General features: G+C 47.8%; 4 protein-coding genes and 1 non-coding gene across 5 annotated transcripts; 2 read left to right on the forward strand and 3 right to left on the reverse strand.

The window, feature by feature from the left end:
* Positions 1-2,755: 2,755 nt before the first annotated feature.
* EURHEDRAFT_t90 lies at positions 2,756-2,881 on the reverse strand. Its single transcript has one exon. It is a non-coding gene; the product is annotated as a tRNA-Arg (tRNA).
* A 1,015-nt stretch (positions 2,882-3,896) lies between these two features.
* On the reverse strand, positions 3,897-4,401 carry EURHEDRAFT_378275 (uncharacterized protein; the record flags this gene model as incomplete). Its single annotated transcript, XM_040779055.1, has 2 exons — positions 3,897-4,004; positions 4,081-4,401. The coding sequence occupies 2 exons, from the start codon at positions 4,399-4,401 to the stop codon at positions 3,897-3,899; spliced, it is 429 nt and encodes a 142-aa protein (XP_040638081.1).
* Positions 4,402-7,260: 2,859 nt separating this feature from the next.
* EURHEDRAFT_378276 (5'/3'-nucleotidase SurE) lies at positions 7,261-8,314 on the forward strand (the record flags this gene model as incomplete). The annotated part of the gene is made up of 3 exons (XM_040779056.1): positions 7,261-7,272; positions 7,340-8,196; positions 8,245-8,314. The coding sequence occupies 3 exons, from the start codon at positions 7,261-7,263 to the stop codon at positions 8,312-8,314; spliced, it is 939 nt and encodes a 312-aa protein (XP_040638082.1).
* Positions 8,315-8,413: 99 nt separating this feature from the next.
* Positions 8,414-10,260, reverse strand: EURHEDRAFT_413200 (DUF5427 domain-containing protein MTC1). The gene is made up of 2 exons (XM_040782110.1): positions 9,601-10,260; positions 8,414-9,544 (listed from the first exon to the last, which is right to left on the reverse strand). Exons 1-2 carry the CDS (start codon positions 10,169-10,171, stop codon positions 8,568-8,570), a joined length of 1,548 nt encoding a protein of 515 aa, XP_040638083.1. The 5' UTR covers positions 10,172-10,260; the 3' UTR covers positions 8,414-8,567.
* Positions 10,261-12,072: 1,812 nt separating this feature from the next.
* On the forward strand, positions 12,073-15,133 carry EURHEDRAFT_89287 (uncharacterized protein). The gene is made up of 2 exons (XM_040787678.1): positions 12,073-12,191; positions 12,431-15,133. The coding sequence occupies exon 2, from the start codon at positions 12,539-12,541 to the stop codon at positions 15,101-15,103; it is 2,565 nt and encodes an 854-aa protein (XP_040638084.1). The 5' UTR covers positions 12,073-12,191; positions 12,431-12,538; the 3' UTR covers positions 15,104-15,133.
* Positions 15,134-17,915: the final 2,782 nt, after the last annotated feature.

Below are 17,915 nucleotides of genomic sequence, written 5' to 3' on the forward strand. Positions count from 1 at the left end.
CTTCAGGTCCGTTCCTCGACAGTGAGGATATAGGTTAGCGTTGATCGGACTTATGCGGCAAATTTACGAAGTCAACAAACTGCTGCTCACCGAGCGGGACGTTTCCTGTCCGATGCTTTAGGCAACGAGCGTGTCCCGTCAGTGCTCGAACGTATGTCAGTGGCTGGGTGGTAACCTTGCCCGGAAATTGAAGGGTAATCGAAGAAGGCTGGCTAAAAGACGGCTTGAGCTCGGGGTGTTGTGTGATATCGTTAAAGATATTTCCAGTGCCCAATCAATTGAAGGAGATATGGCAAGTCTGTCTTTTGGGCACGTCGTCTCGTAAACGATAGATCATGACCACCGGGAGAGTTGTGAGTCCTGCGCCTGTCGACGGCATGGTCAGCGAATGTTGCAACAAGGAACAGGCTAGCCCTGGGAATGCTCACACTCGAGGAGCAAGCAAGCATCTCTACCGGCCTCGCTACATGGTGGTTTGTTAGCTCGCATGTGCCAACAAGGTTTACAGTGTATCTCGATCCACGACGTACATGTCCATAGTAAAATACACACATTTCTTCTCTACTTTTCTCCTCCTCGGCTGGGACCTGCGTCCGTGATTGCACCTATGACCGGGACCTCTTTAGCATTCCTTTAAAGCGTCCAAGTCATTTGCCAACATACGCTTAGCATCAATTAAGGTCTTCGGGAAGGCATCGCTCTTCCGATATTTCGCACGAGCCGAATGATGCCGGACCACTGAGCAAATAAAAAGGGTGTTCTGCTATAGCATTTTTCAACGCGAGTCCCACACCCAATTGGAGAGCGCTTCGGTAGGTCGCCGCAGCCGTATGCGTCTAATGAAAGCTTCCATGGTTAATAACGGGCTAAACATAGGATCATTTAAACATATCCGCTCACTGGTGTGCATATGCAAAAATTGTGAGAACCAGGAGCAGCACAAGTATATCGAGCACCCGATATACGGAATAGGAAGGTGCTGAGCATTCTCTTTCAGAACATTTCCGATGCATTTTTCAGGGTGATAACAATGCTGGAAAATTCCCCGCAGCGTTTTAAGGCTGAGCGAAGCGTGAATCAGATGTGCTGTTTTTTTGTTTCCAACTGCTTATCGAAGGGGATCCCAAGTCATGCGTTTCTTCATGTCGACAGATTTCCCACCTAGATCGTAACGATTTGATCCTGTTAGCCCAACCAGAAAATGTAGGGAATTATGCACTCACAACTGCCCCATGTCTCCGCATAGCACCTTTTTCACGCTCTGTAACGGCTTGTGATATCTTCACGAAAAGAATTCTCGACTTTTGGTTTATCCTGATGTGGATTGCAGTTATTATGTTTTGTCCAGTAAGAAAGCAGACAAGGAAGCCATTAGGCTTTGGTATGGCCTCCTCAGACATTAGGTCCTTGTTCGATCCCCCTCGAGTGTAATAAATGTCGCTGCGGTTACTGTAACCCCCAATTGATATCCCTAAGCCAGGAGAGCAAAATAAGCTCGTCATAACAGACAAGATTTGGCCTGGTTAAGAACCCCGGGGACAATTTTTCTATCGATAATGATGCTTGATGGGATCTTTTCAAGAGAAGTGAGACGGTGGAAATTTGACAAATAAAACCGCCGGGATCAGTATGAACCCCGGCGGTCGGGTGTTGCCATTGGCGGCTATTGTCTCAATATAACAAGCCATAATGGGTTTGCCGGACTTATTATCCCCGTGTATTCTGAGCCATAATCCCTTAGGGTTCCAGACGCACAAGAAACATGTGACGGTTCCTCTCCGTCTGGATACCCCGGTTTAGTGATCCAAGCTACCGACATCCGTAGTTGCCGGAAAGTGCGATTCACATACTGACGCTGTTTAACCCATGACCATTAAGACAAATATGTCGCTCCTTTCTAGGTGCCGAATTCAAGGATCTGCTTATAGTAAAAGATTTTCCACATCTGGATTTCGCATTCGTCAGTGGCAATGGAGCTGGGGTGTTCGTCACCCGGTACGGGTCGATCCTTTAGGTAGACCTTTATCATCATCTCATCACTTGTGATGTCTGAGCTCCTCCCATTTTTGTGATGAGACAGGTGGAGAGGCTATCTGGAGTTGTGAGATAAAGTGATGCATTTTAGAGTCTAGTGAGATGTCAGACTTTCTGCCACATAAGCTCAGCAATAAGAAGAGATATAAAATCATACCTTATAGGAAGATTTAATAATATCTACTTCACTGCGGTTCCGTTTCTTCTTCTGCCCACTATGTCGAGGTGATATCAGGGTTTAGACATCCGGGCCTATTTCCGACAGAGAAGCAAGCGGGTAGGGCTTGTAAAGCCGAATGAAAGAAAAAAACAATAATAGGCCGGATGGTAAAAAATTGCCGGGGCATGATTGTTTAGAATTAGAAAAAGGCATGTAGAAAGATGCCGGAACTGAGTCTAAGTAGTCGATGATTACATTGTTGATAGTAAATGACCGGTCCCTTGTTCTCTACTACTGCTAATTCACTTATGGTATTTTATCTCCAAATAACGTTGATGTTGTCCTTATACTTGAGAAGCACCGTTTCGATAAGCCCTACTCACGCTTCGGAGAATCCCAGTAGGCCTGAAAGGGAGGATTCAGCAAAACAAAAAATAGGGTAACTATTTTGTATAGCAGTAGCAAAAACAACCAACCAACACTACTAGCTAATTGAATATCCCTTGTCAGTCAGTACTTTGGCTCATCAAAAAGATGAGACTCGCATTAAAAATACTAGTCAGCTCCCGGCGGGGCTCGAACCCGCAGCCTCAAGATTTACATATATTTTCAGACTAATTTATCAGCCAGAAAAGAGCCAGAAGACTCATGTAGAAGTCTTGCGCGCTACCATTGCGCCACGGGAGCACGATATGCTGGGTCTCGCCAAATATCTTTGTTTATAAAAATATTAATGAAACCGGGCGAGTGGGTCCGCGTATACTATAGCATTGTGTGTGATGAGAGATCAGATAGAAAGTCACAACTGGGTGACAATACAATTGTTGTTAGATATATTTTCATACACCCATTTATTCCATGTCTAATCAATATATCAGACACCAGTTGCTTTCTACATATCTCGGCGAATGATCTATCGAGTTCTTCTAGCGAAGGTACATTTGCCCTCCCAGCTTCCCATTCTCCCCCTGACCGAATCATCAAAACACACTCTGTACATCGACGTGCGAGTTCCCGATAGAAAGAATCCTGAATTTTCTTGGCCTGATCCAGATAGGATGCCTCGGCGGTCTCTGGATACTTCCACGGCCAATGGCTTTCGTTGTGTGTTCCCCGGACTTGATAGTTGACGTTGAGGTCCTTATGGAGGCACTCGAAAAACTTCTAGCAGGGCAAACACAAAGGCTCTAAAGTTCCGATGTAGGAGAACGGGGGGCGAGATATCTCCTTTTAGAAAATATGATATGAGGGCACATTCCCAGTGCACAGGTGCGGGGACGACTGGCGTGCCGTTCGGATCCGCGTAGTAGTGCTGCATTATGTGGTATCCAGGCTTTCCTTCATTATTTCAATATGATACTTGAGATGAGAGCGTCGAATTCTCAATTAACTTGTAGTCTTCAACGCTAATGGGAGTTCGAGGTTGCATTGTTTGCTTGGTACACATTCAATTTCCAAACGTTTCCCGTAAAGGAAGCGAGGGCGTGAACTCGAAATATTGTGTACGTAAGTGAAATTTCAATCGAGCTCGTAAGAGGGGTGATCTCCTTGAGGTAGCGAGTTGTTTGAGTATCTATACTTGGTTAGTTGTGAGTGAAACGGTCCATAGGCGACTCAACTAACTGGAGAAATAGTCCAGATGATGAGGTTCATTAACGCAGTCGCCAAGTATTACACAGACTAAAACATCGATCATGTCAAATTAAAGAGAGAAATCCCTAAAGCCTTCTCCTTTGGGTAGCTTGTTGGACGAGACAGCGAGAAGTTCGAACACAGAATCGAGAGATTTGACAATTTCATCCAGTGATTGCTGTGATTTACCCGAAAGTAAGTTTTTATCTTTGATCAGCTCCAGCTTGAGAGGCTCAAGCCCAGTGTTCTCTAACGATCCTCCATGTAGACGCTGTGGTAGCTTTTGCAAAGTGTTCATACATATATCGCTTGAAATCTTCGGCTAGCAACCTTTGCGCCTCGAATAACTCTGATAGTTTTGGAGGAGGAGCATCGTCACTCTCATCTTCTTGATCCTCCTCCTCATCAGCATCATTATCATCATCGCCATTACGAGTCAGAGGACACTTTTGCATACGGGCATATTCATCTCCAAGCGTGTCCAGATGTTCCCATATACGTTGGATGTGCTTTATTGTCTTCACCTTCACGTTAGCATTTGTTGTTATGGTGAAAGTAAGTTTATCAGGAACCATGCGCGCCGCAACTGCGAACACTTCCGATTACTCCGACAAAAGGACATCAGCTAGGACATCAAGAGCTTGATTAACACGGTAAGATGAAGGCTCCTTATGCTTTTCATATATTGGTCAAAAGCATACTCATAGGTTTCAAATTTAGGCTGGGGATTCCGGATTAAACCGATCAAGTGTTCTGCCATTTTGAAGTGTGGATGATGGTCGAAGTCGAGAAAAGGAAAAAAAAAAAAAAAAAAAAAAAAAAAACCATGTATTATGTAGGCTGACCTGCTATCGCAGGCAACGATACAATTGCAATATGTGAAACTTGCACCATATGCTTCGAAGGATAGATAGATTGTCGCAGGAATTCCTTAGTTGCATATGCTATATCGGTAAAACACCGTCCTGTACATAGGCAGGCAGTCTGCAACAGTCTTTGACACGTACATCTACACGGGATATTCAAAACGCACCCAGCAGTCATTAAAATTGAGATATTCATCCTTCAGACTACTCCCAGCGCAGCTGGGTATCCCAACATGACAGAATGTTTTATTCAGTTGGTGAGTGACATGCATCGCGCTTGCACTGACATCCACGACATTCCAAGATTACCTAAGAATGGCAATCGATTTGGCTCTGTACTGGACTCTCTTGCTACGATTCTCATTTACCAAGAGTCAAAAGAAGTGATCTCGCTAGGAGTCCGAATGGGCCCCAACAATCACATCTTGCTCTCCATAGCAAACAGACAACAAACCTGTTGGTCATAATACCGCAGCCCATTTATGAAACATTTAGAAGCATCTCATCAAGCTCTCAGATGTTTCGCATGGCCAAGGAGAATAATCGCGCAACCAGAGATCATTCGGAAACCACCACTGTATCCCCCAAAGCACTAGACTTGCATCTTCTCGGTCCTGATACCAAGGAGGTTCATGACCTCAAGCGTTGTATATGACTACTCATTCCGGAAATTTCTAAAGCAATTTAAAAAGGGCTCTACACCTTACGGATGGTTCCATTCATTGAAGGCCCTCCCGGATAATTTGCAAAGAAAAACTTCCTCGCGTGTTACAGTGCAGGATTAAAACGACCGACGAAGAGTATCATCGAATAATTTTAAGTCGTCTATAATCTCTTTGCAACCGGCCAGAAATTGCCTGATTATTTAGAACAATTCCTTCTCGCGAACTAACTAATTGGCCACTCAGGAAGTCTGGACTGTAATCGAAGACAAAAGAGCTGTTTTAAACATATTGTCCAAGGACCCCATTTCTTCAAACTTCACAAAAAAGGCATTGTCTCTTACTGGTTCTATCGATGTAATTATGCAGCTTCTAGTTCTTCTCGACTCCAGCGCCAGCTCTTTTCCGGACAGGTGCTAATTCTTGACCCTGTGCCTAATCTCAAAGAGACAATCAAGTTCCCGTAGATAATTCATGTGTATCTAGAACTGGCAAGGCTGGCACCATCCTCTCAGCACCACTAGTTGCGCTTGGTTTCCGGCGGATTCAGGATTTATTGTCCACCCTAGAATACCAGGGACCCAGGGACAGTGACTAACACCAAATGAAGGTATATAGGATGATCCATCTAACAAAATGAAAAGTGTATAAAAAGAATGTACGGATTTAGGCGTCCGCGCCGCTTCTGGTAGAATCTTTTTCTGTACAAGGCGCTCCAGTATTTTTTGAGTACCAGGCATCTCCTTTGAGTCAGCGGAGCTGCCAGACTGTGTTGGTGGTTGTATATTGACAGCCTTGAGCCCTGGCATTTTCCAGCTAGTTCACAAGCCTGTGATCGGTGAGCAGATCTGCTCCCACACCGACAAGATTACCCCGTCTGTACGAAGGAATATAGCCTGGCTCGAAGCTCCTGTCCGCAATTTCGACAGACCAAATGCGAATCCCGGTTTGGGAGATTGAGGGGAATTGTAAGTAATTGAATAACTGGATTAATATCTCGGCGGTGTTGATTCTTATAACGACTAAGACCAAGGGCTTTCAGGTTCCGCTGTAAAGCCATCTCTAAGCCGAATATCGTAACATCAGTTTTGTTTGATAAATGACTGTTTGTGCAACTCGATCTGGTGTAGGCTCGTTAGTACACTAACGGAATACCGTAGCGTACTCTGTTATTGCATGCACGTGAGTAACAGTATAGTTTAGATAATTTATCCAAATAACAGCATCCGGAAATGCCAAGGCAAGAAAGATGGAGAGTCATGTCGGCTCCACGTGAAGAAATGACGTTTTATAGGCACCCTTCACCAAAGCACATGGCTGTAGGGCTGCACTTTATTCACCGGCTTTTCGTACACAAGATATGGATCTATAGGGCATCATGTAAACTTTGCCGTACGCCTCTGTTGTCTCTACTAACCTATTCTCGGAAAGAATTACCACTCAGACACTTACTAAGATTCTCTATCTCGCAATACAATGTCTCTGAATCACGATAATAATTATCTCCATCTTCCCTCCAGCTTTTCCCGATCTCAATTCCCGACTTCACCGCAGACTCTTTTTGGTTTGCCGCGGTCTGGTCATGTATTGTCATTACCATACCAATACCTCTTCCACTTAGCCAAACCGCAATATAATACAGTATTGACGACGTCAATACTGACAACATCTCCAACCTCAAAATCTCCCCGCAACCAAAAACAGCCTCACCGCGAGCAAAAGCGATGGCACTTCGCAACGCCTTCCGGGATGTCTTCGCGATCGGGACGGATGAAGGGTAAGTGCCAGAAAAAGGCATTCGTATAAAGATGTGAGGGTGCGCTTTTTTCTGTGCATTGTCTTGTTCAGTTCAGTTCTATCCTTTTTAAACTCGCCGAGCATACTCCGGTGTCTGTCAGTTTGCAAGATGCATATCCTGGTAGGTAACTCTACGCAGAGGGAAAAAAAAAAAAAAAAAAAAAAAACCAGGGTACTAACGCGAACAGGTCGTTAACGACGATGGGCCCCCATCAGCCCGCCTCTCCCCCTACATCCACCCCTTCGTCTCCGCTCTCCAAGCCTCCGGCCACTCCGTCTCCGTCGCAATCCCAGCAGCCTCGCGCTCGTGGATCGGCAAAGCGCACTTGATCGAGGCCTCTCTCGAAGCAACCTACGTTCCTCCCTCCGCCTTCCGCAACGATGGTACATGGGATGACACCCCCGAGTCGTCCAACGAAACCGAGTGGGTGGTGATCAAAAACGGCACACCCGCTAGTTGCGTCCAATTAGGCCTCTTCAACCTCTTTCCCGACGAGCGCGGGCCCATCGATCTAGTTATCTCGGGCCCGAACCACGGTCGTAATGCGTCAACGATTTATAATCTTTCTTCCGGGACAGTCGGTGGTGCGCTTGAGGCTGCGAACTGCGGGAAGCGCGGGATTGCGATCTCCTTCGGGAGTAAGGATCCGCAGCCTTCTGAGACGATTGAGGCTGCTGCGCGGTTGGGTGTTCGTGTTGTTGACCATCTTGTGCGGAATTGGGATGAGAGGGTTGAGTTGTATAACTTGAATATCCCGATGCGCGAGGATGTGGAGGAGAGGCCGGTGCGGTATACGCGCGCTTTGCCGTATTATTGGGAGAAGGGGTGTTTGTATAAGGAGATACCGGGCGATGAGGAGGGTGTTAATGGGACGGGGCATGATGTTGAGGCTGAGACTGAGACCAAGAAGGTTATGAACGGTGGATTGGGGTCGCTGAAGCAGCGGAGCTTCAAGTGGGCTGCCGAATTGTCAGATATGAAGAAGGCTTTGCAGGCTAGTGAGGAGGGTACAGATGCGCATACTGTTTTGGATGGGTGTACTAGGTAAGTTTCCTACTTTACTATGTCTTGTGTGCGTGGCTAACGGTTCAGTGTGACTCCTCTTCTGGCGAACTTCTGGCATGTCCCCGGTCTCGAGGGACAGTTGAATATTGACGATTGATTATGGGCGCGTTGATGGGCCGCTTGCTTGATGAAAGTCGATTGTAGATACCCGCAAAGGTTGTTCTTTGCATGTTCACTGCATACTACGAGGCAAAAAGTATGGAGCATGATTAATGAAATTGCATTATTGCATTACCTAGCAATCTGGATATCGTCTGCCGTAGCATTGGAAACAAGCATAGCATAACATAACGGTGTATCACAAACGTCGTTCCAACATAAAATCACAAGTCAAAAAAAAAAAAAAAAAATCACAGGCCTCTGGCAGCTTCGCCTGCATTGCTGTCGACAACGGACGCTTGTTCGGCGCGCATCTTACCCTTGGCTGCACCAGCTTCGCCGACGCCCATTCTACGCGCGACGTAGCGCTGGGCAATAATTCCAACGGCCAAAGAAAGAGTATCCTCGATCCACTCAGATACCCACTCGCGAGGGTCGACGCCACCATTCTCAATGATCCCCGCGATATCCTCGGGGACTACAAACTGAGGTGCATTCGCATCCTCCGCGTTGGGGTCCTGGGCCGGAGCCGCAGAGTCCAGCCAGTCCACCCACTCCTGCGGGATAGCCTGCGAGATGGTATGGAAGGCAATGCCGTGGATGGGGTCGTGCAGATATAGCGCAAAGGAGATCTCCCCCTCTGCCGCATCGGGCACATCGACCACACCAGGGGGAGTTGCTTTCTCGGTGCTCGGGCCCGCCTGGAAGAGCTCAGTCGAAGAGGCCTGGCTGATCGCCTGGATAGCCAGGAAGATGTCACTGCTGCGGACGGGGTTCGATTCGCTCAGCACCTCCGTTGCTTGCTTGGATGCCTCTTCGATACCACCTTTGGCGGTGAAATACTCAGTAGCGTAGGATTCGGCACTGGCACGCGCGAGTTTGGTGCCTTCGACGGAGCCTGGCACGGCGGAGATGCTGCGCGGTGTTCCAGGGGTAACGGTCCGCCACCAGGGGCCGTCCCGCCAGCCTGCGGGGGACGACTGATAGCCAAAGTCAAGTCCGCGCTTAGGAGCGGATTCCTGTCCGCGTTGGACGACGAGAAGATCACCACCCTCCACCTGCGCCATTACACGCGAGAACACGGAGTAGATCAAGGGGTCGACCACGGGGTATCCGGACAAGTCGTGGGTAACATGGATTTGGAGTTGTTCGTGGGACGAGATCGGAGGTGCAAGCGTGTGGATAAGTGAGGTCACCGTAGGGATGGCCATATCGCGGAGTCCACCACCTAGACGAGGATCTAATTAGTACGGCTTCCCAGAACTGTCTCTCATAATCACTTACCCAGATCTCTTAATGCCCCAACATTCCCCTTCATCTGCTCAGCCCATCTCTGAGCCTCTTCGTTCCGCTGGATCTCCTTAACAGCTGCTTCAGCCTGCGAAGCAGCCTGCTTCACCGCAGCATTGGCAGTTGCAAAGAAACCTCCCCACCATCCACCACCAGAACCGCCATCATTATTACCATTCTGGGAGCTCTCCTCATTCACAGTCTCTTCCGTGCTCGATAATGGCTGCGCTGCATTGCGATTCGCCGTACGTGACGACCGGCCGCTCTCCCCAGATTTGCGGACGGGGGGCCTGTCTTCGCTGGTGCGACCCGTAGGTCTGGGGGATCTGGTGGACGCTCGAGGTTCCGTAGACGACAGGCGGGGAGTACCGGGGCCGCTGCTCGGACGTTGGGAAGCTAGGTTGTCCAGCTCTGCCAGGATGTCTTGCTCGGACTGTCCAGTGGACGTGGTGGCGGCCGGCTTTGGCGCGGGCTTCTTCTGGTCGCCGGGCTTGGCATCGACGTCCAGGTCGTCGAATTGGGCGAGGAGTTCGTCGCTGGTTGGCTTTGCGTTTTTGGGTGGCATGTTGTTAAGTTTCTGGTCAATGTATGAGAGGTGAAGATGAGATTGTCGAGGTGTCAGTTGAGTTGATCAAAGGGTGCTTGTTTGGTGGAGATGGGTGACCTGTGCCAAGACCTAAAGTGAACTATGCAAATACATATACACGAGGATATTATTGCAAATCTATGGGACGACTACTTGTAGATAATCATTAATTATGTTGATAATCGGTGTAATGCTTGTTTTTATGATATAGGTACATACTATGGACGAGCTGCGCATATATATATGGATGGCATATAGCATGCTCCACCTATAGATAGGGACCATGACCATGGGATCGGAATATTAAAATGCAAGTAAATCCTTTTAGATTTAAATAAGTTAAACCGGACTACCTGGAATACGACCATGTAAGCTTTACAGTCTCAAACATGGTCCATTTACATTCAATTGGTGCTGTCCCGGGTTGTATTCCGCATGTTTACTCTGTAGAGGAACAGCAAAGGATTGAATACTGAATGTTTGAACCATGGCATTGCATATGTGCTAGCTATTAATACTACCATGACTGTTCAATTTATATTCTCATAGCACTGGACTTTGTAGCTATCCCTGCACCTTATATGGTGCCTCCTATCTGCAAGCGCTGCTATCCTATCGAGCACTCAGCGCACGCGCCATCCTCACTGAGGCAGTGCCTGTCTCATATCCATCTCATCCTCTCTCCTGCCTTGGTATTCCTCCACTTGAAACTTGTAGCTCTTTCGTTGCAGAGGAATGGAATCTTCCCGGGCGAGGAACTATCGGTCTGTCACGCCCGGGAAGCTGCATTTCGCGTGGCGCCAACGGATACGAGTAGGTGTTTCTACGGTGAGCATGTCGAATTAGACATGGCTGTATGTAAGCCGGTGTGCCTCTGTGCTACTCCGATTGAAGTGCATACAGATCTATGTAGTGGATGATGTCAGGTATCGCGTTACGATGGATACGGTAGAGTACAGTATGCCGGAGGATGTCGTCTGAGTTGGCAGTGACTTGGTTCCAGTGTTTGTCTCTTGCATATTGATACGAGGTTCCTATACTTCGAATATGAGCATAATTCCTTCTCATGCTTGACACAAATATACCACTGCCGTCTCCTTTCCTTTGTATACAGTGTACTCCTGACAGTAAATTTCATTCATTTTTATTGGCTCTACTCACGGAACCAGTCTTTTTCCGACGGCGCAGCGAAGCGGATTCGCCCTGCCGAGTGGATCTCCCGGTACGGTACGGTAAGGGCGCGTAATCTAAACTCTACAGAGCAGACGCCGCACACAGCGACAACAACATCCACCACCGAATGATCATTCCAGTCTGGCAGTAGGACTGAGAAAAAGTGTTAATCAGGCTGATCTGAATCAAAAGGACAAGTCTATACTGGGCCATCGTGGTGTACTCCGTATACTGTTCATGCATTGTTCAGGTATCGCCGTCCTCACTGACCATCCCAGTCCTCTTTTCTACTACTGTAAATCAGATCTTTTCATACATACTTCTGTGCCAGTTCCTCCTCCACCTCCCCCTGCCAGGTTCGCGGCTCTTTTCTTTATACTTAATCACCTTCTTGTTTCTAACTGCACCTCTTCCTTTCTTCTGATCTTTCCATTTCTGATTCTCCGTGGACCCGGAGGTCGAGGCCACCGTGAGCATTAGTGCATCTACTGTCCTCGTTCAGGAACGTTCCCTCGGCGTCAACCACCATCTCAATCTTCTTCTTTTCTGGCAGAGACCTCTTAATTTATTTGGCTTCATTTAATTCTTGTCTGGGAGGTTCAATCATCTTTTACTTTTCGTTTTTATTCTTCTTTCTTTTCTGTCACGCTTACTACTACGGTCCATCCCTGGGACCCTGTTCGCCTTTTTCCTCCACCATCTTTTCTCCCGACTCTCAAAATCAGTCCTAGTTCTCTGTACTGGGAATTGATTGTTAAATTTCATTGATCGTGCTGTTAATCACGTTCTCTCCATTCATTAGAACGGACGTGTTTGCATTCTCGAGGTATGTCATGGTTGATCAGACTTCTATCATTTTCTTCATCTTACGGAGTACGCTCCTTTTTATGCCAACACATGCCATGCCCTCTGTTTATTCCATATCACCATTTTGATTCTTCTGTCTACCTCTTTTTCTCCTTTATGGTTTCTCTTTTCATACTAAATACTCGTGGCGACGGATTTCCTACACGCAGTCTTGGCGCTGCAACCGAACTTTTCCCACCAAAACTAACGCTTTGATAGATTCGACTCTGCTACCACCGTTTTGTACTGCTGAGTAGAGCGTGTCATTATATATCTACTTGAAGAAAATCCCTTCCCCCTCTCTCTTCTTTTTATTCTCGCATCACTATGGCGCCCGTCGCCCAAAGTGATATTGATGCGGAGAGTCGTACTTCGGGCCAGGACTCTCCCCTGCGCCGACAATTCTCCGAGCCATTGCATGCACCGTCAACATCAACACCCACTGCTCAGTCCCCCGCGCCTGTCGCGTCTAAGAATAAATGTCCGGACTGTGGTGAATTTTTCGAGATATTAAATGAGGGCAATGGTCTCAAAGAGCACATTGCTACTGTGCACCCGCAAATCGCCAGGACATCGGAAGCTCATGATGATGCGGATGAAGAAATGGCAGGTGCAGACGAAAATGTTGATGATGAACCCATTGATGAGGACGACGACGAGCAACTGCAAGATTTAGACGAAGATGACGATGTTGCTAATGGCGACGAAGCAATTGAAGCTGACGACGCTATGGTCGAAGATCTCAATGAGCCCAGCGAAGAGACCGGCGGAGACGTTGACGTGGATGACCACGGCCCTCTCCCAGAAGTCACGACCGCGACCGGCTCTGAGGCAGAGTTCGGGGCAGAAGAAAACATCCCTCGAGGCCAACACGAATTTCTGTCAGCGGAAATGCGCCTTTTAAATCGCTGGGATATCAATGATGCTCGCAGCTTTTCCCGAAACTATGATAGCACCACAGCCGAATTGGAGCAGGACTGGGAATATGTATTCAAAGAGACTAAAGCTTCCAAGAAACGCAATTCGTTGCAATTACCCGAACGCCCGGACCCGTACAAGAAAGCGCGGGTTGATCGAGGTAAATTCCTTGAACTCACCCCGATTGAGGAGTTCCTGGTCGATCTGCGTGACCCGGAAACGCGCTCGCCGGAGGAGCTCTACGCCATCACCGCAAACGTTGCGCGCGTTCTTGCGACATGGCAAGACGAGTACTTTGCTGTGGATCGACTATACAAACTGTCTACAGGACAGTACGAGAAATTGGCTCCTGATCCGCGGAAGAAGGTCGAGGACCCCGTTGTCACGGCTGCTAAAAAAGAAGCAACACTCTACCAATACAAGTATGATGCCAGCAAACATAAGAAAGGCTTGGACCAAGATCCCTGGATTCAAGGTGGTTTCCGGCCAACCCCGACTCAGGCGCGGAAGGCCATGAAGACTGCCAAGTTTGAGCCAGGCACCACGCCAAACATCGATGGATGGCGTACTCTTCGCAAGTTCGGCACTGAATACGTTCCCAAGTACCAGGATCCGCCTCCGGAAGATATACCTTCTAAGGCCACACGGACACGCAAGGCGCAAGAAATGGAAGCGGCCGCGGCCGCTGATGAGGCAGCCCGTCAAGCTGCCGCTGAAGAAGAGGAGGAGCAACTGCAACTAGCGACGAAACGGCAGACACGTGGGGGGCGTGCTGCAATGGACGACCAGGAATACTCAACGCCCACTTCCACAAGGGGCGCTGGTCGTGGTCGTGGACAACGCGGGCAAGGCCGTGGACGTGGACGTGGCCGGGGTGGTGTGAGCGCAGTCTCTGGAGCATCTTCTGAAACCCCTACTCCCGACGGTCAAGCGCCTACTCGTGGCAGGGGCAGAGGCACTGGTGTTATGCGCGGGACAAGAGGCAGTAACACTCGGGGTGGTAGAGGTAAAGGCCGAGCGCCCACCACGCCCATCGGGACACCGCAGCATGGATCGCCCATTGCCACTCCAGCACCTTCCTCTCGCCCGACATCTCTCGCCCCTGGCCCATCACAGCTGGCATTCATCGAACCCATGCCGAATGGTGGTTTTGTGACCATGCAACCTCCTCATCCCTTCACAACACCAGAGCTACCGGATGAACTTGACCCTGCTGAGATGGAGCGGCGTGACAGAGCTCGAGCCGAGAAAATTGCCAACTCCAAGAACCCCAGACGCACGGAAGCCATGCTTAACCACTGGGCCCGGTTTAACCAAGCAGGCCGTATCCGACAACCCAAGCGATCCAAGGACGAGATCGAAGCTGACCGAGTGGCATCAGCGGTCAAGAAAGCAGATCAACCCCCAAAGATTGGCGGCAGGAAGAAGAAGTCACCACCGGTTCCTGGTGTCAATCCTCCAATGGCCAAACCGGGTATTGCTCCCGCCCCGGCACCGTTGCCACCTCCGGGCCCAGCTTCAGGTCCCACACCGGTTCATGCTCTTCCAGGCCCGCCGCCAGGCCCTCCACCAGGCCCTGGTCCTGCGCCAACAGCAGCACCGCCACCTCTCCCAGCACCGACACCATCTCAAGCACCACCGCCACCACCATCACATGCACATCCACAGGCACATCCACCACCCCCGCCAGCTTCAAACCCTGGTTTCCCTCTTCCAGCTCCCGCTGGTCACCCGCTTGGTCCTGGCGGCCCTCTCGCTCCTCATCCTCCTCGCTACACAACACCATATTCGCCATTTGGACATATTGACCCTCGAGGGATAGCTCACTTCCCATCAGGTCCTTTTCAACCGCCACCGCCGCAACCACAATATCAGACTCCGTATCCACCAGACAGATTCTTTATTCCGTTTGGGAATGGACCGGGGGCTGGGGTACCGCCGCCGAATCATGGGCATGCAAGACGTCCTGCATGAGTGATTTTCACTTGAAATTAAAAAGATAAAAAGGGAGTAATGGTATCGATTATTATTTCTTTAATCTTGTGTTTGTACATACGTACCGGATTTTCTAGACACTGGCATATTCAATCTAATGGTCAATTGTGGCCATAGTCCTATAAAATTCCTATAAGATTCCAAATGGGACTGACCACCCCTTATTTCGGCGCCTGTGTCTATGATTGTAACTCCTGCTGCCAAAGTAACCATCGGATTATCTGAAGACTTGCCAGATGCACTGGCCGTTGCTAAGCCATAGCAGGCCATCTAGCAAAATTTTTTGACTAAGACATCTATATAAATAACACCAATCTATTCACCATGAGATATATAGCAGTAACCTAGCTAGGATTCTAATAATCCTCATCATACTGATTATCAAAGTCATTGTGAAATACTCCACCAAATCTATTCAGTTGATAAAGAATTTCACCACTCAATTGCCTAACACATCAGTCAGCCCATATATTTCTTCTTCCAATCTTCTTTGTTTTCCATTTAAGGAATACTTACACTGGTATGTTCTCGATTGGAGGGAATTGACCATCGCCATTAGCCGCTAGGGTTCTAAATTGATCATTAGCATGGGCCCGGTACTGATCTTATGGACTGCCGATCAACTTACTGGCTGACGCTTCCATTGTGTTATGGAAACGCGCTAGGGCCTTCAAAGTGAATCAAAGTCTCTGTCGACATTATATATGTTATGTCACGGCGCTCTACTAGGATAATGGAACATCCAACTCATGGGTTCTACCTAGGTAGCTATCAACGAGAATAATCAACATGAGGAAGGAAGAAAGGAGGTGATGCCGTATTTATCAACAAAGCAAACAACTGCATCTCACGTGATAGCCAGACAACATGACCAGGCCGTCACATGTTAGTGGTGAACCTTTAGAAAGTTAATGGCTCCTTCATTACATACCTGGCCCATTTTAGTATGAGTTTTGGATGTTGCAAGGAATCTTTGTGAAAGGCTCTTAGACAGAAATCGATCAACAGGGAATAAAAGGCCCTCTTATAGTAATGAGAGAAAGAGGGAGGGTTGGCGTAGCTAAAGGCTGCAGTGGCTGTTTGCGTAAGTGTATCATATACTCCATATTTAAGTTGCAGCTGAGCCGAGCCCACAGCTATAATACTTATTTATCCAATGAAACTTGGTATATGCGAAGGGGGTTTCAGCCCTTGGAATTAACCCGCAGTTAAGTCGTTCACGTTACAGCGGACTTGAATATTGGGTAGTGATTCATAGCATTTTTGATTGGAAATAGTGAGATTGGCAGAAAAGGCATCTCGAGGAGCTACGGATAATCTGTATTAGGCCTTATGCATAAACGATTGATCGAGAGAGCCAATTTTAGATAAAAATATGTGCATCAGACGTTGATTTAGGTCGTCCGTAGTTAAGTACAGATGTGCCCACAATATGTCAGATTCCTAATCCAGTTGATGTGGGAACGGGGTCTGGCAGCTTTGTAAGGGGCTAGCAGAATCCTCTGAGTGCATATTTGGTTTTGGCTGTAAAATAAGCTCATTGACGGTCAGTAAGCTGTTTAGGACCCTACAAGGATGGGTGTGACAAGTCCCGGGAGATGCTGCAGGACATAGAAAATAACATTGCATCGTAGTAAGTACATTCCATCAAATCTGCCATTGCAGAACTGGCGAATAACTTTGCGACATGATCAAGGACTAGGCTCAACAACGGCCCTAGAAATGCCTATCCGTAATGGGAAAACGAAAACGTCGATTACGTTCCTGAGCTTAACGAATCCCAGCCCAAAGCGAGAGAAGATCTTTGCACGCTTCTTCGGCTTCCCTGTACTTCTCCTGCGTAATGGATTCTCCGATACTGTCTATGAGACCCGTTTTATCTTGTTCGAGGCGAATACCTGCCAGATGGTAGCCTTCAGCTGCGTAGGCCACTTTGAGGGTACAAGTGAGGTTGTTCGATGCTGAAATATGGATGTGTGTCAGCAACAGCTGCTATAGAGCTGGAGGAGTAAAAACAGCGTACCAATCCAATATCTTCAATCTAGCCTGGTGTGAAGCCATAGAGTTCCTTGAACCATTCGGCTAGATACATATGGCCCTGTTCCTTAAACATTAATGCATCGAGGCGTGTGTGGCTGTCATGGAGTATCGGGCGGTCCGGTTTGTAATTATCTCCCCCTGCTGTTATGGCTTTGCGATTTCTGACTATCCTGAGCTTTAAGTATTGCGAACGATGTGGCTTTTGTAGAATGGATCTTATCGTGTCCTATATATCTTTCTCGTAGGGTCTGTGTCGACTTCGATGGCTTCGTGTATGATAGCGTCGACTTTATGTGTCCAAAAAGTGAGGTTCACGGGCCAGTTTAAAAAGCAGTAGGAAATGTCAGACACTTGCTATCAATTGATAAATGGTAATTTATTGGATCGTAGGGTTAGAAACTGACTTTTTTTAAATGTTAGTTGGCCCGATGACTATATTTGTTACATTGACATTTCATAAGCACACATAGCACAATTTTCAGGAGCTACGTACTTTACTTCGATAAATTTGTCTACCTTTCTTGTTCCATATAGTCCTTATTAATGTAAATAATCACGCTGGTGGTTCCAATTTAGCGACCCGTTTGTGAGCATGCGAACCAAGTAACAGCATATCTCGGACTCTTCAAGCGCCCTTTAGATAAATGGCATCCATAGCGGCCTCGGAAAACATCGTGGCCAGTAAACCTCTCTAGTAGTTTGCTGGATAAAAAATTTCATACACATATCCCCCCGGAGTGTTTCAAAGAAT

Source organism: Aspergillus ruber (assembly GCF_000600275.1).
Source record: "Aspergillus ruber CBS 135680 unplaced genomic scaffold scaffold00016, whole genome shotgun sequence".
NCBI lineage: Eukaryota > Fungi > Ascomycota > Eurotiomycetes > Eurotiales > Aspergillaceae > Aspergillus > Aspergillus ruber.